Genomic DNA, 24590 nt, shown 5'->3' with positions numbered 1-24590 from the left:
GGAGGCCCGCTGGCAGGGTGGTGTAGTTCCCCCCCAGGAGCAGGAGGTGGCACTCCGGCTGTTCCCAGGCACAAGGAAAGCTCCCAAGCATATGTGCTGCAGGTCACTGCACCTCAAAATACGCAAATGCATCCCCTCCTCATCAGAAGTGCCAGTGGTCCCTTGGTGTCCCCCAAGGGCAGCACCCCCTTCCCGTGCTGGCCATGTCCCCGTAGCAGAGAGCCGCTGGGCCTGGCTGTGCAGGGGATGCACACGCTGCTTCAGCGCCTGATGCCGGCTACAGGGGACCCTGGGGACGCCCAGGAAATGCCGGTGCCCGCTCCCTTCAGCCCTTGCCCCTCCGCAGCCCTCTCCCCTGTGGTGATGGAGACACACACATACCCAAAGGGGCATTTTGGTCTTTTTATAGAAAATGGCAACTGTACAGACACATTTACACAGACAAGGGATGGGAAAGCCAAGGGAGAGGTCAGGCCTCACCCTGCAGCACAGGCGGGCAGGGAAGGCAGCCTGGGTCGGAAGGGAGTTGTTGGCTCTCCTCTTGCAAGCCCACGGTGGGACCTCACACAACCAGGAGGCAGAAAGAAAACAACAGCAGAATCACCAAAAAAAAAAAGTAGGGAACAAAGGCAAGAAGAGGGGTAGAAAGTGGGGTGTGGAGACCTCCTCCTCCCTCAGCCTAGCCAAGGTGTTGGCTCTTTATGTGGGTGGGACACAGATGTCTATGTCCCTGGGATGCTGCTGGGCAGGGGGGGTGTGCCTAGCAGAGAGGGGGGATAGCGAGGCTGGCTGGGGCTTTCCTCCCTGTTTGCAAGTCTCACCAGCAGGAGAAGTGGTGTGGGATGTTTCCAGGCCTCCTGGAAGGAGAGGAGAGGAGAGCAAGTCTCTAGGTGCCTTGGGGACAAGGGCAAGAGAGGCAGTAACACTGGATACCAGCCTTCAACTCTGTCAGAGAGGAGGAGGCTGAGAATGGCTTTTGGCCTTGAGCTGGGGAAATTATGCAGCGTGGGAGGCGGCGGGACCTCTGTGAGATCCTGGGGGTCTTACACACACACAGCATGGGGAAGGAGAAGGCACGTAGGCCTGAAGGCATCACACAGCCGAGCATGGCAGGAGCCAGGCCAACCCTGCAGGAGTGGAACCGTCCCTGGGTGTAATGTCTGCTGTGGCAGTGCGATTTGGCAGGGGCAGGCGTGAGGTGTTATCTCCCCACAGCGCCGAGGTGTCCAGGGCCTCAGAGGAGGATGCGGAGCCGTCTCTCGGTGTCCCTGCACCCTCCGGGTGCCTCTGCTAGATGAGAATTCGGAACAGAAAGGAGACGGCAGCTCCTAGGGCTAAGCCCAGGGACAGGAAAAAGGTCATGATGGCTCCAGCTGTCTCTGCTTCGTGGGCAAGCACTTTCCTAGGGGAGAAACAGGTGTCAGACCCGTCCTCGGGGATGCGTGCCCCGTGCCCTGCTCCGAGTTCAACGGAGAGATGGGAGGAGCCAGAAGCTGTGCTCCTCTGCAGCAGAGGAGCAGCAAGAGCAAATCCACCTTGGCTCCAAGAGCCTGCCGCCACGTTACGGGCTCGTAAAGAAAGAAACAGTGCGTCAGGCAGGCTGCCCTGAAGCTCCCGGCGCCAGGGACGCCCCTCCCTGACTTCCGCCCCCATGCACTGCAGCCCGCCTGGCTGAGCCCCAGCTGGGCTCCTCGTGCTGCCTGTGCTCCTGTGCTGGGCAAGGCTGCTCACCACCTGCTGCGGGTGGTGTGCCACGCTTTGCTCCCCTCCACATCCCCGCTGCGTCCAGCCCCTTCCCCAGCGTGGCAGGTGAGGGAAATGGAGAACCCAAACAATAGCTTCCTCATCTCTAGGATATGGAGGTACAAGGCTGGGAGAGAGGACACTGGGGCTGTCTTCCCTGAGGTGATGTGGCGATTCCTCTCTGCGCCTGTATCCTCTTCTCCAGATGCCAGAGCTGGGCAGAGCCAGACTCCAGGAGTCATGCTGGGGCTGGCATCTGGGGGTGTAACCACCCCTTCCCCTGTCCCCAGCTCCTACTCACTTGGGCCCGAAGCACATGCAAAGGCTGGCCAGGTAGCCGTTGGAGATGGAGAAGAAGATCATGAAGATGATGTACCAGGCGTCATGAGAGAATACGAGAGGCAGGTAGTTACGGGGTTGCACGTTGCACAGCATGAAAAGAGGGATAAAGATGACACGGAGGGCCACCATCACTGGCAGGAGACAGCTGTCCTTCCCGGGCTGGGAGGAAAACACAGGTCACTGAGCAGCTGAGAATTGGACATTCCCCAACCCATGGCATGACAGCAGGGGCTATACAGAGGCTGTCCCTACTGCGCCGGGGCTGCAGAGGAGCCACAGAGATGGCAAAGTTGCTGAGAGACTTTCTCTGCTGCAACAAATCTCAGCATCATCACCTGCTGTGGTAAGGAGGTCCTACTAGGTCTGAAAGTCCTATCCCAGATGACTTGGAGAGCAGCAGCACTAGAGCCAAAATACTGAGCTGGGCTTGTGAGCGACTGCTAAGCCCTTGCTGGAAAAAACAGGCAGGCAGACAGGCAGGCAGGAGAGCCTTTGCACTCTCATGCAATCTCCACCTGCACCAAACTACCACGCAGGACAAGGCTGGCTGAGGTGAATCCCCTCTGGCACCTCAGGGCCTGCAAACTGGGCTTTAACCAGTTCTTCAGCCTCCTACGCCATCCCCCAGCCAAGTGGGGCGAGATCCAGCAATCTGGGAAAGGGATTATGCTGGGACTGTTTCGGACAGTGCTGGGAAAGGCACGGACCGAGTTACGGTCTCCTTGGATCCTAACAGAGTCCCTGGACACGTGAGGCTGGGACAAAGAAGGAGGCACCGTGCCCCGTGTTGTCCCTGCAGCTGGGACCGAGACAGCCCCTGGTACGAGACATGCCTGGCTCTGTCTGGGGTTCCCTCAGGGGGGTGCCAGGGTCGCAGATGACAAGGCTCACTGGTCTGGGGTCAGGAGAGACCCACAGCTGCCTTGGGAGCTGCCTGGGCTGGCGTAGCCATAGGATGCTTCATGAGCACAGGGGGAAGCTGAGGTTAGGCCAGCTGCCGTGTCTGTGGGCAAACTGGCAAGAGCAGCAGCCTCTCCTGCTTGAGGAGGAGAAAAGGAGCGAGCAGGGCCCCAACCAGGGAAATGAGGCCCAAACCGCATGCAGTCAGACTTTCCACACAGCCTTGTTTTGGAAACGTCTCCTGCTGGGTCATCCCACCACGGAGGCTGCGGCCTGGACACCAGGCAACACGGCTCATGGCCAAGGCCAAGGGCAGCCAGCAGCGATGGCCAGGCGAGAAGCAGCTCCAGGCTGCAGGGAAGCCAGGCCTGGACAGACCCCACGGCGCGTGGTGCTGAGGAGCTTCTCTAAACAAATAGCCTGAACAATACAGAGGGAAAGAGCACTTGCGGGGGGGTGAAGGGGCAGGAAGAGAGACAAAGACAGCCCCCTTCCTCACCCACCCCCATCACAGCTCCCATCACTCAGCCCCAGCAGCTCTGAGCCAGGCAAGGGAGATGAGAGCAAGGGGACGTGGCAGGGGACAGGTCTGTGACCCACGTGGCATGGCTCTGCCCTGCTCCTAGGACAAGGCTCTTTAAAGCAGCTGTGTCCTGTGCAGAGGCCAGAGGTTTTATTTTGGGCTGCCCTGTCTTTCACCCTCTTTCCCTGCCACCGTCCTGCCTGGCTGTTTGCATAGCTGGAGTGAAGGCTTGTTTACAAAGAGGCTGAAATGGAGGAGGCAGCTTCATCCAAGCCATGCTGAAAGAGGGGTGGGAGGAGGACAGGACAACACTGTGGTTCTCGGCTCTGACCCATAAATCTCCGCTTAGGACTTAAAGCCAAGTCGGGAGTCAGCTCTGCACCTCCTTCCTGCTCCAAGCCATGGATAGCAGCCCCAGTGAGAGCCGTGGCCAAGGGGCCTGGGGATGGAGACTGTCTGGGCATTTGCTCCCTGCCCCGTGCTTACCCATGTGAAGAGGGCAGTGAGACTCCGTCCCGTCCAGTCGAAGACATTAAAGAGCAGGAAGCAGGAGACAGGGATGAAGTAGAGACCTGCAGAAGGGGGAGAAGGTCACTGACGAGTCCAGGGTGCCCCAGGCTCTCCCATCAACTTCACGGAGACTGTCTTTCAGGTCTAGGTCCTCCTGGTTTCCCACTAAGTCTCTGGAATGGTCTCCCAGCCAGGCCGGTGTCCGCATCCAAACCATCACGCACAGTGGTTTCCTCTTCCCCTCAGGCATACCTACTACTTCAAGCCCCACTTTCTTTTCTCCCATTTATCTTGTTCCCAGTTTCCTCCTACCCCACCCCATCCCTGGCCACACTTACCCCATCTGTTTCCCTCTCCGAGGACAGTGGACACCTTAGCTGTGATGGAAGGAAAGACGGCAATGGTGACAGTGAAGACGAAGCAGACAGACACAGCCATGACCCAGAGCTAGGCAGATGAAAGAAAGAGGCTGGTACCACATAGGGCAAGAGACCAGTGCAGGGCTGGTCTCCTCTTCCCGTGCTCTCCTACACCTGTGCCCATTGCCTGGTACAAGGGGCAGGGCAGGGGTTGCAGGCAACTCACAGACCTTCTTAAAAATAGCAATGACCGAGGGCTTCTCATCAGGGTTGTGGATAGGAATGATCTTTGAGTTATTCTGCTCCACGCCATTGGGCTCGTCTGCAGGGAGAGACACAAGTAGGGCATAGCAGACCCCAGAAAGCTGACATCTAATTTAGTCCTTCTGTCTCATTCTTCCTCTCAGCTCTTCCTCTTTTTCCTTCCTCTTCCTCCTCTCAGCCCCTCACCTTTCTTAATCAGGTCTCTCTTGGTCTCCAGCTCTGCATTGTACACACGGTACTCTGTCTTGTCCTTCATGGAGTAGTATCGGAAGAAATCCTGCAGAGAGACAGCCACAGATAACTCATTCATGTGTGAGGGAAGAAGGCTGCCAGGGGCTGTGTGGTAATAGCAGATATGGGCAATACAGGCAAATGCAATACAGGCAAAGTATTCCTTCCACTTATGTCCGATATGGATACTTTCCTGCTCACCCAGGGGCTCATTTCCACAGTACCCCAAGGATACTGGGGTATCTGAGGTGGGAAGTATCCTAGAGAGCTCCTTCGGGACAGGGGAGAGCTTGCCCTGAGCCGGGAGGTGGAGGCTGGTAGGAGCCAAGGCTGAGGTGCTAGTGGGCCACAGTCCTTGCGCTGTGATGCGCAAAGGTCCCATGTCCCCACACCCTTCCCCACCAGGACAACAAAGTCTCACCATGCGAGGCAGAAGGATGTAGGAGAAGATTGCCAGTACAATCGCCACACAGGCTGTGGAGAAGTAACCGATGAAGCTCTCAGGTTGCTGGGCACCAACTGGGAGCACAGGAAGGGAGGAGACGGGGGGGGAAAAGGAAGATGACGAGGGCTGAGAGGAACGAGGCCCTGCTGCCATCTCCCACCCAACTCTACAGCATGCCCCAGCAGATCCTGTTGACAGCAGTGCTCTGGGAAGGCCCTGTCATCCACAGGGCAGGGATTACTCACTGGCAATACTGAAGATCATCGCCAAAGCGGCAAAGGTGCCCGCCAAGCCCTGCCCACTCATGATGGGAGCTGTGTAGCTGGCAGGCAGGAGCCCTGCCAGCCCAAAGAGGCTGCTCTGGAGGATGGCACCGAAGGCTGTGAAGGGGAAAGATCAGAAATGAGAAAACAAAGGCAAGGATGGACTGCACCTCTGCAGGGAGCCAAGGCTTCTGCCCTGCAAGGCTATCCCGCAGTGAGGTTCATGCTTTTCTTCCAGAGAGATCAGCCCTAGCCATGGGGCTGTGCCCCTTTCCTTCCCCATGCTGCCTCCACTCACAGTTGATGAAGACGATGCTGATCATGGTAAAGACGAAGAAGGGAAGAGGCTCCATGGTGACCTTCACCATGATCGCGGTGATTAAAAACACCAGCCCAATGGCCACCAGGCTGCCCAAGATGCGGATCTGCTGGGGAATCCTGCAAGAGAGGATCTCAGTAAGGAAAACGCACCCCCAAAAGCCTGTGAGGCTGGGGCCAAGCTCTCCCATGGGAATCCCAGCCAAACCCCAGCACAGGAGACCGGTGTTTTGCCTTTGACTTGACCGAACGGGCTGCGTCTTGGCTCAGTGCTGGGGCAGCAGGACGGGCCAGGGCTGGGTGGGCCTATGGGGGCTGGCAGGGACAAGGACAGGGCAAGGCTCACCGCTGGTGGATGAAGGAGTTGAGGCAGGTGAAGGCGAGGAGGGGCACCATGGCGCAGAGAGTCATGAAGTTGTCAAACATGGACTGCAGGTAGGAGAGGGACAAGGCAGCCTCACCGGTCTGGTTCCATAAGTGACCCATCTCCTCCGGGTCCGCAAGGCGGCTGATGAAATACTGCAAGGGAAGGACCCTGGTGGGGCCGAGGTGCTGCGAGGTGCTTACTCCCTTACTCAGGCCACCCTTGTCCCCCCGTCCAGCCCCATGCCCAACCCTCCTACCATCTCAGCGCCACTCGTCCCACCCAGGTCACCCACGCTTCTGTCTCCTGTGTGCAAACACGGGGACTCTATGCTGTGTCGTGCTGCCACACCTATACCATGGTCCCTAGACGTGACAGGGGACGATTAGTGTCATGGGCAGCAGCGGAAGGGAAGGCCTCACCTCCCTGGCAGTCATAAAGAAATTCCATGGCAGCAGCGTTCCCAGGCCGAGGATGAAGAAGATTAGCCAGACAGCCTTGTACCTGTGGAGGGGACAGAGCGGTTTGGAGCTGGGCAGGGCAGGGGACAGGCATCGCTTCTGACTCTCCCTGACACTGCAGTGGGAGGCACGAGGAGGAGGAGGGAGGATGAAATTTATTGCCCTGTCCCAGCCCCTGCCCCACAGCCCTGCTAGACTGGGCTGCCGGAGGAGATGTGGCACCGCAGAGGGGCCGTGGGAGGCCCTCCCCTGGAGTGTAGGAAGGCGGGGGGAGGCTGGCTGCTCCTCAGCATGTGGCACCCAGATGCACAGCCGCTGTCGCCAGAGCTGGGAGGGAGTCACGCTCCCCAGGCGTGTCCCAGCGCCAGGGACTGTTTACAGCCCATTTGCTGTGGAAAAGCTGACAGAGAGAGCACCTCAGGGAAGGGACAGCTCGGTAGCCCAGTGAGCATGCAGGAGAGGGGGTTCCCCAGATGCTGGGTTTCCCTGTCCTCCCTCACCTCCTGGTATCCTGGATGTGCCCCCACGCCTACACCAGAGCCCAGCATTACCTATCTTGGGGCCCGTCTCTTGCTGTCATCTTGTGCAGCAGGAGTCAGCACAGGTCCCAGCAAGACTCGTGGCTGCTCTCCGTCTGGAAAGCAAGCAGAGGATTTTATGGGGGAGTGAGGGACGCAGGCCAGGCAGGGACAGTGCTGGTTTTAAGCCCCTGGCTGTGCTGCCAGGTAAGTGCTCCACAGTACCGGGAGCCAAACAGAGCCAGCAAATGGTGAGAGCACAGCACAGCAGCTTTGGAAACCTGCGGCTCAGAGTCCTTCAGCCAAGGGGCTGGGACACCAAGGGGGGCATCGAGGGGCTGGCTGGGGGACACCAAGCCTTCCCTCCAAAAGGGAAACCACTCTCCTGAGATGCCCAGGATGCTCAGCGCCAGCTGTCCAGCTGCTCTGCAGCAGGCTCTTAAGGGATTTGTGAGCCTGCAGCTCTCTGTGCCCCCAATCCTCGGGCTGTGAGCGAAGCATATGCGCAGCGGGTTGTGTCCGCCCCCCCTGCGCTCCCCACCTCCCTCCAACGCCTGGGGCACGGTGGCACAAAAGACACATTTAATTCAGCAGCCTCTCCAGCCAGAACCACGCAAACCCCCACTTCCAATTCCCGCTTCCCTGGGGCTCTCGCAGCCCTGTCCTGGGTCACCTTGGAAAGCCAAGGGCGTCCCTGGCACTGCTGTCCCTCCCCGGTGCCCACCGCTCCTTTTCCCCCATCACCACCTGCCTGGCCCCTGCCACCGCCCTGGCGTTGCTCTCCCCACAGACAGCCCCAGAGACGCAGCCCCAGGACCCCCGAGAAGGGACCTTCCCTCCCCGGTCCCCCCCCCTTCCTGGGGCAGAGCGGGATTAGCCACCCCGGAGAAGCCGCAGGCCTGCCTTGTCCTTTTCCAGTCCGGGCGGCGCAGCATGGGGTGCTCCGGCACCTCTCCCAGGGCTTCACCTGCAGCAGGGCCCCCGGCGCTGAGCCCCCCGCCCCCCCAGGGCATGCCCCTCAGCCGCCCGCACCGCTGCCGGCTACAGCATCCCTGCCTGCACCCTGCCAGGTAGGGCGTGGGAGGAGGCCGGCAGGAAGCAGCATGCTGGGATCTGTAGTCCCCGCCAGCCCCGGCATGCATTAAAGGCAGCGGAGCCTGTCCCTTGTTGCAGGTGCCCGCGTGGTTCTGGGCACAGCTCGCCTCCTCCCCCGGTGTGGTCCTGCAGGTTGGGGAGCCTACAGCTATGATGGAGCCGAAACATAGCCAGCAGGATGTGGAGAGGGATTTGGGAAGCCCATCGGCTGCTTGGAAAAGCCAGAGCAGGCTGACAGGTACGTCTGCATGGGACTGAGCCCCACCAACCTGGCAGGTGCCACCCCATAACGCCGGAGCCATCTGCAGTGCTGCTCCCCTGCAGACACAGACAGCTCAGGGTATGACAGCTCCTCCCTTGACCTTGTGAGCCGCCTGGGCTTCCAGAGAAAACATCCCAAAATCCCCTCCCGGTAGCCTCCCAGTGCCTCTGTAGGCAGGAGACGCCCCGAGCCCTGACCCTGGGATTAGCAGGGGGATCTGGAAGCACGACTGCCACCCCCTCGTACACAGAAACCCCACCGGGGCCACTGCTTGTCCCCAAGCAAACAAATCTCTCCCCTAAACAGGTGGGAGAAGCCCAGCTCCCCCAGCAGGTCCCCAGAAAGCCCTCAACACACTGCCCCTTGTCCAGCCAAGCCCCCGGTCCCCCTCCCAGTCCCCCACCCGGTCACATCAGTGTCCCAAGAAACTGGGGCAGGGACCGACCCCACAGACATACCTGGGAAAGCCCCGTGTTCAGCGTATTTCAAGGCGGCGCAGCCCCCGCTTCCGCACCCCCCTGCTCTTGGGGGTGAGCGTCAGGCCCCGGCTCGAGTCATGGGGGCTGGGGCCATGTGGGTCTAGTGGCATCCGCGGAGGAGGAGAAGAGGTGTCGGGTACCACAGTTGGCACACGGCCCGGGTGCCGCTGCCCAGGCGCCTGTCCGCGGCGCCCAGGGAAGGGAGGAAGGGAAGGGTGTCGTGGAGGAGGTGGCAGGAGCCAGGGGCAGCAGGGAGGAGGCGGGCGGGATTGGGGATCGGGGGGTGCTGGAGCAGGGTGCTGCGTGCTGCTCCGCCATGCTGCTTTCCCGGCCGCCTCCTGCTTCCATCCAGAGAGCACCCACATCCCTGCGTAAGGAGCCCGACCTCCTCGGTGGGCGCTGCCCGGCTGCCCAGCTGCAGCCTCCTGCCTGCTCTGTTTGTTTTCTGTCTCACTTCGCTAAGTGCCTCCTAATTTTCTCCACAAAGAGCTGGTGCCTGCCAAGGGGCGCACGGGTCAGCGCTCATTACGGCAGGAAATGCATCCAGCCGCCGGCTCTTACAAACAACCCTACAACAAACAGAAAAGGTCACACGAACCAACACCAGCAACAGGTGGCAACCCCGCTCCCACCCGGCGAGAGCAGCCCTACCCTAAGGGACCGGGGGACGGAGGCCACCCGCCAGCCACCAGGCAGGCGCAGCTCAGCTCCAACCATCTCCCAGAGGAGTCTCCTGATGTTTAGCTGGGCCACCAGCTCGGTGGCTGCACAGTCTGGGGGACAGGGGAAAGGAGGAGCGATGCAGGGCCTTGGCGTAAGGCCATCCATTTTGTTCCTGGGCGTAGGGCGGTCTGTCTCATCCCCTCAGAAGCGATGTGTAAGCGGAAGGAGCAAGATAATAAGGAGTGGGCTTAACAAACCACAGGCTAGCACCTCTGAGCAGGTACAAACAAGAGATGGCACAATTTTAATTGCCCATTCGTGCCGCACAAAGGCCTTGACAGATGCTAAGTGACACCTGCGGTATTGGGCCACGCGCAGTCCCATTGCCAGCCAAGCCCTGGGAGCCCACGGCAGGGCCCGCCGTCACCAAAACCACCTAACCTCCACAGAAAAACTTGCACTGCAGGACAGCCACGCCTGCAGGCAGCCGTTTGTCACCGGGCTTCGGAGATTTCCCTACCTCTCCCTTCCCACGCATCGCCTTTTCTCCTGCTTGTGCTGCCTTCACCAAAGGTGAGCACAGCACGTGCTTGGCTTTACACTCAAGAGCAATTTCACAGTGCCGGGTAGGTTTCTGGTTTATACCCAGAAACACCTGCTCTTTAAAGAAAAGCCCTTTACGCCACACCACGCCGTAGCACCGTCCTTGCAGTCCCTAGACAAGGGGCTGCCAGAAGCCCAATGGTGAGCACCCCGCGTCCTCCTGCCGCCACTTGTAGGGGATCACTTTGCAGGGATAAGGTCAGCACTTCCTCCGAGCGCGGCCAGGACGGGGCAGGGCCACGTGCCTCACCAGGCTTCACCCCATCCCCTACATCTGTTCGCCCCTCTGGGCGACACCAGAGCCCTCCCAGCAGGAAGGCTGATCTGGGGGCCCATCAAGGTTTACCTGGGGGCAGGGAACAAGCCCAGCATGGGTATGAGAGTCACATGAAGCCCTGGTGTCCGTGACTCAGCTGGAGGATGGGAAATGCTCCGTTTCATGAGATTTCATGTGTGTGCCTGAACTCTAACCAGGCCGCTCGCAGGTCCTCCTACCTTGTGCCGGGGTCCGGGGAACCAGCCTCCTGGGCAGCGTCCTGCCTGCCTCCACCTTCAGCCACCAGCTGCGAGGGCACGTGCTTATATTTCACAAGACATATGAGTGTGCGCGATTGTGCACCATCACCGCGGCTTAACTCCTTATGGAGTTAAGCCTTCCCAAAATAAGGGCAGGTACTCTGGGTCAAATCAGAAACCCATCTGGCTCAAAAGCTTGTCTCCATCAGAGGGCAAAAGCAGATGCCAAGAAAGGGTAAGAGTGGCACAGGCATAGACTAACTCCCCGATGGCTCCCCCCGCCTCCGAGCTGGGAGGAATATGCTGTTGGTGTTTTGTAGCCTGCAGCAGGTTTCGCTTCTGTGAAATCCTTGCTTCCTCCTCTAACACGGGAGCCTCTGAGCAAGGGCAGCATCGCTCCCCGTGTGCAGGGCCTCGGCTGGGGCTCCCTTGCCCTTGCCATCAAAGGGTGGATGAACATTGGAGTGGCTTCTCCATGCCAGCCACGGCTTTACAGGCCTGGATTGTATCCACCCTACAGCACATTTTCCAAACAGAGAAATTCTAGCTCACTTAGTCATCCAGGCACAGCTCCACGCCTTCAGTCCTCCTTGTTGCTTTCCTCCCAACCTTCCCCAGCTCCCCTCAACCTTTCGAGAGATACGGGGGGCACGCAGGGACTGCGAGGGGGTGAGCAGTGAATTTGAAGAGCAGCACAAGGCTTTCCTGCTTTGTTTCTGCTTTGTCACTCACAAAAATGATTTGATGTGTTTTTATGTACACCAAGCTATCCAAAACAGCCCCAGGCCTTGCTGCGAGTGGATAGCTCAGTGTGTAATCTTGTTTGTGGATTTGGGGCTTCACCCCCCTCCTCGTCTATCACTTGATATTTATCTAAACTGAATTTCATCTGCCTACCGCCCAGTGTTGTAATGGTCGTCTGTACTCTTCCTAGCTGGCACTTGTCCCTACGAACCTGAGTAATCCAATCGCCTTAGCAAGCCCTGTCATCTCATTGCTCATTCCCTTTTCCAGGTCACTCACGAACGCGTTGAAAAAACATGGGACCCAAAGCAGCGATCTCTTTCCACCGCAAAAACTGACCGCTGACTCCTACACTCTCCTTCCTGTTTTCATACTAATTATGGAGCCATGCGAGGACCTTCCTTCTTGACCGGCCAGTTCCCTTAAAAACTGGGCTGAAAGCCCCGGTTGAATGTTTTTTGGGAAGCGGTGCGAGCCCAGAGTTCCTAAGAAGCACTGCCCCAGCTTGGGGGCCCCTCCGCAGGAGCCTCCCCACCTGCCCACAGACCCCGTCCCTGCGCAGACGGCCAGGACATGCAGCAGATTAACTGGTCAGCTTTTCCCTGAAGTTCCCTCCAGCCCTTCTTAGAAATGAACGTCACATCTTTCCCCCCTCCCAGTCCCCAGGGGCCAGGGCAGTTGTGAATGAATGACTGAGGCCACACGTGACAGCCAGGCAGTCCACCCTCCCTTTCCTTTTGGTGGACATCGCCTTGCCCTAGTGACTTGTTGCTGTTTAGCTTTGCTTTCTAACCTTTCCTCTGCAGATGCTCTGAGGAGCCCCCCAAAAGAAGGTGGAAGAAACTGCTCAGGCTCTTCTGGAGCGGACAGCGAGGCAAAAGCTTCATCTGGCTTTTCTGCTATGGCCTCTCTTCCTCTGATCACCGCTCCTTCCAACGGACTGTGGCAGGCTTCCTTCTCCTGATGTGCTTTGCGAGCAGTTGCCATCAGAGAGCTGGTAGCACTTCCTATTATTCTTGCTCTTCTTTCTGAGCCCTGCCTCTCTGCAAACAGGCTTGCTGCACCACTCGCTCTCCCCTGCGCTGCTCTGCCTGCGTGCTGAGGAGGGAGCTGGGTGAGGCAGCGGGATAGGGGCATTTCTGCCTCCCCCCTTGCCTCGCTGTGTGCAGACAAACCCTTCTGCATCGCCAGGGTTGGCAGGCAGAAAAAACCTCCTGCAAGGCAGCCTGTGCAGCACCCTCACCCCACAGAGGTTTCCACACCGTGAGTAGGAGCTATGCCTCCTCAGCACCTCCCTGGGAAGCGTCCCAGCCCTGGGCACCATTTCTGACCCTAAGCCCGCTTCACCTTGCTCCCTCCACTCCTCCGTTGGCAAAAGGAGAGGCAGCTCTAGACCCTCTCTGCTTTCAGGCTTGCGGCACTCGCAGCCACCATGCAAACTCCTCGCAGAGCAGAAGCTACGGAGGCCATCCCTGCCCCCCGCACCCGCCGCCCGCCGTTATCTCAGCTGCCGGGTGGTGCAGGGAGGTGTGGGGGGAGCATTCAGCCCTGCGGTGTGTTTTGAACTGCATACACCAGTCAGCTGCAAAGGCCCTTATCTGGAGAGTTCAAGGAGCCCCGAGAGGCTCCCCGGGGGGCCCTCGTCCCCTGGCAGGTAAAGCAACCCGGCTGGGCAGCAAATTCCCAGTAGGACTCCAGCGTTGCCCCTGAAGGGCTTCCCACCAGGGAGAGGGTAGCAAGACATGATTGGGCAGAGCCAGACATAAAACTCCCCCAGGCAACGTAGCTGGGACTCTTCCACCCATCACTGAGTCCCACGAGGCCGTGGGCGTCCACCTCCCCGCTGGGGCTCCTGAGTAGGTTTCCAGCCCTGACACATCACTAGCCAAATACCAACAAGGGGTCCCTAGCGATGGTAGCCCCGTGATGAACACACACACCCTCACCCAGTACATAGTGAGTGCCCAAGCCCAGGCACGCCTGGTCCCCGGGCCAGAGAAAACCCCTCCAGGCACCCATGCAACCCCCTCGAGCGGAGACGGGTGCATCTGCTCAGCATCCCATCAAACGCTGCAGGGGAACATTTTAATGTCACAGCAAGAAGCTTACCAGAAGGGGAGGTTGGTCCCACACCCTTGCTCCTAGTCGCTTCAGGCCACGGGACTGTGGGGATGGCACAGCCTTGGGAGAGGCAGGAAAAGCCCCGCAAATATCAGAGCAGTCGCCTGCTCCAAGGCCGGTGGTTTGGGGGTGCAGGAGGAGGTACAGGGCCCAGGGGGGCAGGAGCTAAGGGGGGACGTCATTTCTGAGATCACGTCAGAGGGGGAGAGATAAGCTGCTCTCAGGAGCATGTTTGCAGAGGCAGGATTCGTAGGGACTCTTCCGAGGAGCTGGTTTCCTTGATGGCACCCGCTCAGGCCACTGTCCCCAGGGACCATCCCCTCCAAGCCACAACCGTGACCTGCTTCTCAGCAGGCTGGGGAAGGAGACATGTTTTTCCAGGGCTAGGTTCGGCCTCCATTTGTTGGAAATTTAAAAAATTAAAGACCCTTTCTCCCAAGGGTGGAGGGAGGGATTTGCTCAGGGCTCCGCTCAATGCAGCTGCAGAAACCTCCAAAACCAGGCAGAAACCGCCTCCAGGACCTGAGAGGGGCTGCCTGAAGGTGGGAAGGGGAGGGGCGATGACCCACTACGGGCAGGCAGAGAGGCTCACACCAAGCTCACACCACCTGGCCATGGCTTCCCGCAGGAACGCTATGGGTTCGGGGAGAGCCCAAGGATGCCTTGCCCCAGATCTTTATCCTCACCCGGCATCCTCTGCAGCCGGCAGCCCCCCGCAGCCCATGTCCTCAGGGCTGGTCTGAGCCCCCCAGGGGTGCCGGCGTGGCCGGCGGAGGTGCCGCCTGGCTCTACCCAGGGGCTGCGGGGTGGGGGGGTGCTGCAGGAAGGGGTGCTCCCCCGGGGTCAGCCGGGGGGCCGCGGTGGGAAGAGGCACAATGGGAGGAAGTCACATTTCCGCTTCCCAATGGAGAAAACCCTACAGGACCCCTGGGGAGCACAACCGGACACCGTTAATGTAAAAATCAGCTGGGAGCACAAGGAGCGGCCAGGGGCAGCCACGAGGTGGGAGCGGATCCTCCTTGCACGGAGCCGCCTGGGGCTTGGTGCACCGGTGGCACAGGCCGCAACGTACCAGGACAGCCAGGCTTGGAGGGCAGAGGCAATCCTAACCACGCCACAGCACAAGGCACGGTGCTGGCTCCTGCCTGCCCACAGCCCGGCTCTCCCGCAGGCAGGTGGCACTCCTCATTTCCACCCAGTCGGGTGGGAAGAGGGCTGCTCCCTGACGCGCTGGGGCAGCGCTTGGGTAAGACCCCCTGGGGCACGGCTGCCAGACGCACCTCTTCTGCTTTAGTAGCTTCCCCCCAGTCACGCTCGGGCCTGCTCAAGAGGAATCCCCATCTGTACAGATGGTATCTCGGCCGGCCGCACCTTGGGCAGCAGCTGCAGCACGTCGGAGGGATGGGCTGAGCCTACGGGACCGTGTCCCTTTCTGCCACTCATGTCTGCAACTGAAAGGAGAGGAGGTAAGACCCGTAAAGAGGAAGCACACGGCAAGATGGGACGAGACCAAAACAGCCCGTGGTCAGACAAGTCTGAAGATAGGGACTCAGTGAATGCACGAAAAGAAACTCAGGCGGGCCAGGCTGGGAGAGAGTCCCACGGACGGGGAATGAAAGAGAGGGGCAAGATGAGGTTCTCCATACCCTGCTGCATGTACCCAGCAACACATGGCTACCCCGAGGTCACCGCTCAGGGAGCAGTACCGGAGGGGAAGGGCAGAACTGCAGGAGACCACCTGCCCATCAGTGGCCCCCAGGGTGCTGGGATATAGAGTGGAGAGGATTCCTCCTTCGTTGCTTCATGTTCCTGGCCCTAGGACTGAGCTCAGAGCTGGCAGACCTGGGAAGGAGTCAGGCCAAGAATGACACAAGGGAGCTGAGCATGGAGCAACCTGCGGTGAGGGGCTGGGGGAGAAGGATGGGGACAGCTCACCTTGCAGTCGGGAGGTCCTCAAAACAGCCCTGCAGTGAGGGGCTAGGCAGGGGGGGCTGTGAAATCATTGGAAAGCTCAAAAGCCCCTCTAAATCCTTCCCCAAGCTATGCATGGAGCCCCCCACTATGCACAGAGCCCCCAGCGGAGGAGGCTTAGAGGGCTCAGCTCAACCCCAAACATGCTCCCCCACCCCAAATGCCACTCTGCACTTTACCGGGGCTCCTCTCCCCCAGGAGAGCCCGAGCCCAGGAGTCACTCGCTCATCCCCAAAACAGGGCTGCTTCTGGAAGGGCAGGAAAAGCTGGCAGTCAACCAGCAGCGAGAGCACCTGCCCACAGCAGCCCTCTGCCCACTGCCACCCAGCTGCCTCCCGCACCTCGGGGCACATTCGCCTCCTGCGGGAGAGGCTCTGTCCTTCCAGCTCTGGCTCCTTTCCGTACGGAGCTGGTGCCGGTTGCAAACACGCAGAGCTGGCAGCAGGCAGGACCCTCAGCCGGCAAAAGCTGCCCGCACCCAGCGGGAGCTGCTGAACCACATGCACCTGGGCTGCGCTGCCCCCTCGCCCGAGCCCCCCGAGCAGGTGGGAGAGCATCCCTGGGGCTGGACAGAGCAAGCCTTGCCCCTGCACCCAGAGCACTCGGTGGAGGGGCTGCAGCAGGCTGCCAGCCCTGCCAAGGGGCTGGCACAGGGGCAGAGCTCATTTTGCCACCACTCAGCAGTTTTTCAGAGGCTGGTCCAGGCTGCACAGCTGCTTCCAATTTAGTGGGGGGGGGGTGGAGGAGTGAAATCACAGCCAGAACAACATGATCTTCCCCCGGTGTCACCACCTCCCCAGTTCCCAAAATTTGGAGGGGCGATTCTTCCCTGCTGACCAGCAGCCCCCAGCAGAAGCTGGGATGGACGTGCAGGGGCCAACCACCGCCGGGCCTGTGGCGGGTCGAGGTTGGTTCCAACCTCCACATGTCAGCTGCACCCGGTGGCCGGGACAGAAATATAAGGGCTATTTTGGGTCCCCACAGTCCAACCAGCCTTTCCCTTGTAGCTGGTGCTCAGCAACAGGGGCCCTGGCTGACCGCTGCTTTCGGCATGAAATGTCCGCAGCCCTACTTGGAAAGGGGATGGCAAGTGGGAAACCAGGTTTTGGCACCCACCACGGTCCCGCACGGTCCCTCTGCCAGCCGCCTGTCCTGCCAACATCCTGCTTGCTGCTTGGACAGCTGCAGCATCTCGCAAACCCCAAACTGGCTTCATCTGCTAAATGCAGCCATTTCACGATAGACAGGAGCATGGCAGTTCTGCTCCAGGAGACAGGGCACATCTGTCTCCCCCCACTCCCACACACCCTTTGTCCCAGCCAAGGGGCACCCCAGGATCCCCAGAAACAAAAGGAGGGACAAGGGAAGCCCTGGCTGGTTCTGCTCGCCCCACGTGGACCCTGCCCAAAGCCAATCACTTCCAAAGTTGCAGCCAGCTCCAAGCAGCAGGGCAAAGCTGTCTCCACAAGTCCTAGGAGTTGGGGCCACTCCAGGAGCCACACACGCCTGCGCATTTCCCAGCTGATTTTAAATTAGGCTGAGGGGAAGGTGCTGCCTGCTGAGAGCCGGGCTTGCTGTGTCCCCGCTCTGCAGCAGCTCCAGAAGAGCCGTGTGGGCAGCGCACGGTCTGCGGACCAAGGAATGGAAAGCCAAGGTGGCAGCACGCCATCAGTGGCGTGAAGCAAGCAAAGGACTTGGAGTAAACACCCAGGGCGGAAACGCCACCTCTGGCACCCGCTTCCCTCTTCCCTGAACAACTCAGCTTCCCCAAACACCCTGGCAGGACTAAGGTCTCACATGTGGAGCCAGAGCAAGGCCCGAGGCGGACTTCTGAGGGAGTAAGTCAGAGCCCAAACCTCCCGCTCTCAGCGCTGGCCTCAGCTAACCCGCTGCAAACAGGAAAACCTTTATGTGAGTAGGATCAGGCAAGGAGAGCCAACAGGAGGTGGGGAGATCACCCCCGCGTCTGCCCAAACCCCGGCAAAACAGACTCTCCCTCATGACCGACAATAATAAGCCTGGTCGCAAGTCAGGAAAGGGCAAGTCACATCCCTCCAAATCCCAACCTGCAGACACTGCCGCATCTGTGCAACTGGCCACCACCCGGTGTGCCACAGCCACGAGCTCCTGGGCTGCCTGGGACCATGAGCATCCTCGGGGATGCCTCAGGTAGGCACCTGAGAGCCCACAAGCACTCTGTTCGTGCTGAAACAGTGCTTTGGAGAGGCTGGCGTCGGTTTGCAGGCTCTGCCAGCATCCCAGCCTCCCCTACGTTAATTTGGGGAGCAGAGGAGACGAGGGCAGCTCTGAGACTCCCTGCTGGGAGACCCAAGGGTACCATAGCCTCCATCAGAGCAGGCTGGCCATCCGGCGAGGTGTTCTGCTGGAGCTTGCCCAACTGCCTGAACACGCTGGGATGCCGATGCACTCCCATGGCGATGCCGGGGGATAGGGAGTCCAGGGGCTGACCCCCGCTGACGCGATCCCTTTCTGGCATACTGCATCCCCCTCGCAGCCTTGGGGGAAGGAAGGGAGGGACGGCTGGTGGCGGATGACTTGTGTTTGTTTATCAACGGCCAGGCAATTTACTGCTGTTGGGTTTTCTTTCTGGTCGAAGGCTTCTCTTTTGGAGCAAGCCCAGCTGCAGAGCCCCGGCAGGGGCAGCGCGGGGCCCTACGGCAGCTCCCTTGATGCCCTGCGAGGCTCCGCGTCGCCCGGGCACCCTGCGCTTCACTGCCTCCAGGGAACCAGCTCTGTCCAGGAACATGCCGGCAGATCAGTTCCCTGATGTGGTTCACCACGCAGTCACGCCAGCCTTGTACTGTCACAAGGAGAGGGTGTGAAGACGGGAAGGAGAAGCTGCAAGGGAGGGTGGATCGCTTAACAGCCTGTTGGTCTGCCTCCTCCCGTGGTTAATGGATAACACTCCCGCTCTCGCCAGGACGGCGCGGAGACCTACCCAACCCCGCCGTCCTCAGCCGCAGCCTAACACCTACAAACCCTGATGGGCTGAAAGCACTGCGCACCCCGCAGCAGCAGGCTTCCTGAGGGGGCAGATGTCCCGTCTGGAGCAAATACTATCGGGGAGCTCATCCACAGCACCAAAGGAGGATATCCCAGGCAAAAAAATGGAATTGCCTCCAACTTGGTCCTGAGGCCAGGAAAAGACAAGGCCTGTCGAAGGCAGGGCAGGCAGGGCAGGCAGGGCAGGCAGCTCCTTCAACCCTGAGCCCCTGGCCAGGACCAAGAAGGGAGCTGTGCCACCAGTCCCTCCCGCCTCCCTGAGCTGTTCCCCAGGGGTAATCCCCAAACCTAAAAGGAGGGAGCTTCTCTCATGAGGGTTTCCCACGAGCAAACCTGTAGCAAAACTCAAATGGGGCTGCCCACCCCAAAGCCCTCACTGTCTTTGAGCTCCTCCAGGTGAGCCGGCCCTCGGCCACAGGTATAAATCGGCTCCCTGTCCCTGTGTGGCATCAGTGGGTGGCTGTCCTTGGCGTGATGAACCAGGCGGGAGTGAGGACCATGCTCGGAGCTGCAGCATAGGCAGCAGCAGGAGAAGCCAAACGGGGCAGCCCAAGTGGGACACCCCTTTCCCCAGCGGCAGGAGGCTGGGGCCATTTCAGTGGCAAACTGAGCGTGCTGGTACGCATTCAGGTTGATGGCTTGCCCTTGGCACAGCAAGGTTGATGACCCAGTGCTGCTACCGCTACGCGGCTGGAGCGGGCTGCTCGCCGGGCGGGAGGCTGACTGCACGACCCTCCGGTCCCGCCGCTGCTCCCGACCCAGCCGCATCCCTCCCAGCCTTGCTCTTCTCTACTTCCAGCCCCTGCCTGCCTCCTCCCTCTGCGGCTTCCCGGTCCGCTCACTCCATGAATTTCCAGCTGGAAATTTCACAGCGAGGTGCTTTCCCATCAGACAAGTCCTAAAGGAAATGAAGTAAAGCAAATCCCACTGGCAGTGGTGTGGTGGGAAGAAGGCAAGAAGGCTCTGCGGAAATCCGCTGGCTGCTTCTGTATGAGCCGGCAGGCAGGCAATAGGTCTCTGCTCCCCTTTGGCCTCAAAAAACAGCCGGTCTCCTGCAGATAAAGCCTGACTGTGCTCACCCATGGCTTAACTGAGAGGCTGAAAGAGGGCCTGGAGCACTGCACCCAGAACGCCAGGCTCACTGATTTGTGTCACAGACGGTGCATGACAGCCACACATACCCAGTGCTTTGAGCCTCCTCTTTCTCGGGGATTGGTGAGACCAGGGAAAAGCCTGCTCCAAGCCAGAGCAGAACCAAAATGTCACAACAGTGATGTTCTTCACATCACCAGCATCAGCAATGGAGTTACAAAGGGCTAGCACTATCCCTACGCAACAGCTTCCCTTGTCTCATGGGAGCAACAACCCTCGTACACGTTCCTCATGCAGCACCATGGCTCCTCTCCCACACGGGCACCCCAGAGCCCATGTACAGCCAATCCCCCGACCAGGTCTGCGGTGTCTGGAGTGGGAGATGGGGTGCAGTGCTGCATTGCAACCTCAGCTGGGAGCAGTGGGGTCCCTCCAGACCACACATCCTGATGTAACCAAACCCTCCCAGGGTCTACCCCTGCTCCGCACGCTTCTTTCCCCATCCCACGTCTTGCACACTGTTAACCTTGAAAGCACTTAGTCTTTACGCACTGCTTCATCAATGGCTGTTAAACCCCTGACTCCTGCCCATCTGCAAACATCTGTAGCTCACTCCACACAGTGCTTTGTGCCTGAGCTTGCCGGCAGCTAAGTACGAGCTAGCATGGAGCTTGCGGTCCTGCAGCTCCAGCAGCACCAGTCACAGGGCAGAGCTAGGTGCTGGGGGGCTCAGGAAGGCACAGGGAGGTGAGCAGAGTTTGCACTGTGGGGTCAGTACTGAGCTGGCAAGGACCGCAAGCAAACAGCACTCTGCTGATAAAAGCGGGTGTTGCAGTTTCCTTAACACTTGCCAAGGACCTGGATGTTACGCTAGACGAAAACAACTGAGATCTGTCCTAGAGAAAGCACTGGAGGCTGCTTGTTGGTTTCCCAAAGCCCATGCCCGGTTCCTTCCCATCTGGACAGGGCAAGCGGGTGCTCCTGGGCTCCCTCTGGCCCGATGGTCCGGTCCCCAGCCCTGCCTCTGCCAGAGGAGCTGGGAGCGGAGCCAGGCAGAGCGAGGAAGGTGCAGCGCTGGAGTGGGTGAAGGGGTGTCTTGTCCTCCGTGCCCTGGCTTCCCTCCAGACCACAACAAGGAGGGAGACAGGTCAGGCCAGGGCAAGAACAAAGCCCATGGCTCATCTTCAAAGAGGAAGAGGCTCATTAATACCTCCCAGCCCAAGATAATGAGAGCAGGGATGCCATGATGGAGAAATGATGCCAGTAGTTAATTATGCAGCTTGGGGAGGAAGGGAGGAGAGGGACAACTGTAGGATGGAGATGCCACACTGCACCGTGTGCTGGCACTACATTTGCTGGTTCAGGCCGGAGTGAATTTCTTCATCCTCTTCACTCCAGGTACCTGGCACAGCGTAGGCCCTCGCCTCTCATCTGTGCTAGCTGTGGGGGGGACAGCCACTCTGCAAACCATCTTCTGGGGCCTACGTTACAGCTCTCGGTGCCATATGGAAAGCAGCCCTGCTCTGTGAAGACCTTCTTGGTGAGCCAAGAGCAAGCCTACCTGTCCCTGTCTTCCAGGAGCAAAAGGCAACGGCAGAAGGAGTGCTCCGGAGGGCACACGTGTGGTGTCCGCACTGCACTGACACTGTATCAATGGCCCATGAGCTGCACTCAGACAACCAGCAAACTCAAGAGAAAAGCATCCTTGCCTAGTCACGTCCTGAGATAGCTTTGTAGTGGAGGCTGTCCGGCAGCTCACAGGGGCTGGCGAGCGGAAACGATGCCGCCAAGCCGGGATGCGGTGCAGGAGGAGAGTGGGATTTCCCGTGTCGGCATTCACAGAAGTCCCTCAATTGTGTCAGCTCGCAACAGGCAACTGAGGGGCTGTTGGGCTGCTTCCTGCTTCGGAGCAGCCGGGAAGCGCATCCAGCTGTGGTGAACAGCTGCACAAATTCCTCCTGCAGCCCCTAGCCCTGGGGAATCTACTGGGCTCAAGGATACAGGCTCGCTTGTCTGCGATCCCACAGCCTTGAGGCTTGGCCACTGCTGCCTTCCCACACAGCCCGCAGCTCCACAGCCTGTTCCCGAGAGGCAGATGGGAGCACTGGTGAGTACAGGCAGGGACTGTGTTGGTCTGGCAGTATTAGCACCTAGCAGGGGTGAGAGGCTCAAATTTAACTAGAGGCTCAGATTTAAATACAGGGGTGGGGAGGACAGCACAAAAGGGCTCCACATGGAGCTCTCGGCGCTCCTGCCTGGACCAGGCTCTCCGTTAACGCAGCTGCTTTGCTCAGGAACGTAAAGAAACGCTTACTGAAATCTTCCACAGCATCCCACAGCCAACTCGGAGCATTTTCTTGAGCAGGACCTGGAGCAATCCTGGCCCAGGGGCTTTGCTGCCAGCCAAGGGGACTCTGCCCCGCTGCTTGCACAGCGGCACATGGCGCCCAACCCACGCACCTTCCAGCGGGTCCTCGCAACGTGCACCCGGCTGCAGCACCCCAGCAGCCGCTGTCGTGCACACACACACGAGTGCTCGGCAGAGATGTGCATCCCTGCAGCCAGAGGATCGCTGCAGAAAACCCTTGGTGAAGCCCTGCATCCCAGGCATCAGAGCATCACCGCGCTTCGCATCCCCAAAACCACATGCTCTCTCCCCAGCAGTAACTACGAAAGGGGATTTGGAGTTGCCATGCGAGGCAGCGAGGAAGAAAACCCCCCCATCCCAAAAGGCAGCATCTATGCATCACCCCCCCATGGCCCTGAGCCGCGACCCACACGCCGCCTCCCCCCCACGCTGCGGCGCCGGATCCTGAGCTTGCAAAACTCCCCCCACGGCTCCCACCGAAGCTCCTAACAGCGTTTCAAAGCTGCCGGGTGCGTGGGTTCCCCACGCACCCGGCAGCTTTGAAACGCTGCTAGGAGCCTCGGTGAGAGCCGGGGAGGGGGTTGCAATCTCAGCTACTGTGAGCCAATACCTTAAATACGGGCGCCCACCGCTGCCCCCCGCTCCTTGCCCGGCTCTGGCGCCTTCTGTCCCCGATGCGGATGGGAAACCGCCTCCTTCCTCCCCGCTTCGCAAACTCCTCCTCTTCTTTTTGCCGCCTTCAGCGCCACGCGGCTCCCGCGTGGGGGAGGCGGCGGGTTTCCCCCCCCCCCGCCGCCTTCCCCCCCACCCCTCCCGGGGAGAGAACGGGCAAGAGGCGCCGCGACCCTCCTCGGGCAGCGGTACCCACCCCACGGGTGAACCCACCTGCGCCGCGCTCATCCACGCCGCGCCGCGCCGCGCCGCTTACTGGTCCCGACCCTCCCTCTGGGCTTGCCCGCCCCTGGCTCTCCCCCTTTCCGCGCCTCCCCGCATCCCCACGCCCCGCAGCCGGCGAGGAAACCCCCGGCCCTCCCAGCCCAGGGCTCGGCTGCTTTAGCAAGGCACAGTCCTGGTGGAAGGAGAGCAACATCCCCCCCTACGCCTCTGAGCTGCACCCAGCTCCGGGTTTGCATTAATACCCATACATTAGTAAATATTATAGCTCTAAAGGGAGCTATACATTCTATCATGGCTCTAAGTGGAGCATGAGCTGGCCCCTTTCGCTAGGTCCATCACTTGTCCCCCATGCTGCCTTCTAATCCAGACAAAAACCCTCTTTGCTGGCAGTCACCACTTATGGGTGTAAATATATATATATACACACGGGGGTATATATATATGGGTGTGTGTATATATAGCCATATGATTATCTTGGGTTGTGGAGAGGATTGAAGACAGCTTTTTGCACTGTGCATTCGTCGTGGCACTACCCGGGAAGGTAGACGATGCGCAGACCCCTCTGAGATTTAGCAATTCCCCTGTATCCAGAGGATGTAAGTATCATGTGTATCCAGTATCCAAAGGGCAGGCGTGGACTCTAAGCTGTTTTTTTTTCATGCTGCCCGTCTCCAGGCTCCTATCTCTTCAGAACAGGTTGTGTTCACTGCGATAAAAGCCTGTTGTTTTGCTTAAGTGCCAAGGTGCAACAGGCCTCTGGGTACTTTGTCCCGCCACAAAGGGGTGTGCACCTGAATTCAACCTCATATCCGGGCGGTTAAACGGTCTGTAGAAATGTTTTTTATATAGCTTGGTGTTTCAAAGTGCTTCCGCCGGGAGCACAGGGCCCTCCTTACTCTCTCCGTTCACCCACGCTGTGCGGCCACAGGCAGCGACACCAGGAAGTCCCTGCAGCAGCTTTGACTGCAAAAGCGTTTGCTCCATTAATAAACAGCCTTGGAAAATTCTCTGCAGACAGCGATCAGTTTGGGTTAGAAATTAAAATCAGAAGTTAAAACACCCCCAAATGCGCTGGCAGATTCCCATCCTCACTATCTTTCAGCGAGCGAGATGATCTCTAACACACATCTCCCTGCAGAATCCAAGCACCAAGCTTGTATTTTAAGACAGACCTGCAAAACATCGCCACGTAAGCAAAAAGTCCCCAAAGCCTGAGAAAAAGGCAGTGGGGACAGGGATGAGAAAGCTACTGGTGCTTTCTGGGACGCAATGATGATGCTGCGGAGTGTCACCCTCAGGAAGCGACTTCTTCGACTCCAGCAGCCTCTGCCACTGGATCTCTCTGCACTGGTGGTAGATACTTGTTGTGGTTATGGTCTGGGGTCAGTAGCAGGGTGCACTGATAACATGAAGTGAGCAGCAGACAACGTTGTCAGATAATAAGACAGGAGACTCTTGTCTTAAATGTAAGATTCATATCAGATCAAATTAAATTTAAAAGCTCCCATCTCCAG

General features: G+C 59.2%; 1 protein-coding gene across 5 annotated transcripts; it reads right to left on the bottom strand.

The window, feature by feature from the left end:
• Positions 1-388: 388 nt before the first annotated feature.
• SLC29A1 (solute carrier family 29 member 1 (Augustine blood group)) lies at positions 389-23149 on the bottom strand. Of its 5 annotated transcripts, XM_075146764.1 has the most exons (14): positions 13713-13870; positions 9057-9177; positions 7275-7357; positions 6685-6766; positions 6245-6417; positions 5879-6018; positions 5563-5697; positions 5294-5391; positions 4828-4918; positions 4608-4699; positions 4357-4465; positions 3995-4080; positions 2045-2244; positions 389-1402 (listed from the first exon to the last, which is right to left on the bottom strand). In XM_075146764.1, the coding sequence occupies exons 3-14, from the start codon at positions 7301-7303 to the stop codon at positions 1291-1293; spliced, it is 1347 nt and encodes a 448-aa protein (XP_075002865.1). In that variant the 5' UTR covers positions 7304-7357; positions 9057-9177; positions 13713-13870; the 3' UTR covers positions 389-1290. The 5 variants fall into 5 exon arrangements, with proteins under 5 accessions (XP_075002865.1, XP_075002866.1, XP_075002864.1 ...); XM_075146765.1 differs by lacking the exons at positions 9057-9177; positions 13713-13870 and adding an exon at positions 23065-23149; XM_075146763.1 differs by lacking the exons at positions 9057-9177; positions 13713-13870 and adding an exon at positions 22790-22883.
• Positions 23150-24590: the final 1441 nt, after the last annotated feature.

This window comes from Calonectris borealis, chromosome 3 (assembly GCF_964195595.1).
Source record: "Calonectris borealis chromosome 3, bCalBor7.hap1.2, whole genome shotgun sequence".
In the NCBI taxonomy this organism is placed as follows: Eukaryota; Metazoa; Chordata; class Aves; order Procellariiformes; family Procellariidae; genus Calonectris; species Calonectris borealis.
The sequence above is the reverse complement of the archived record's forward strand: the minus strand, read 5'-3'. Positions and strand labels throughout refer to the sequence as shown.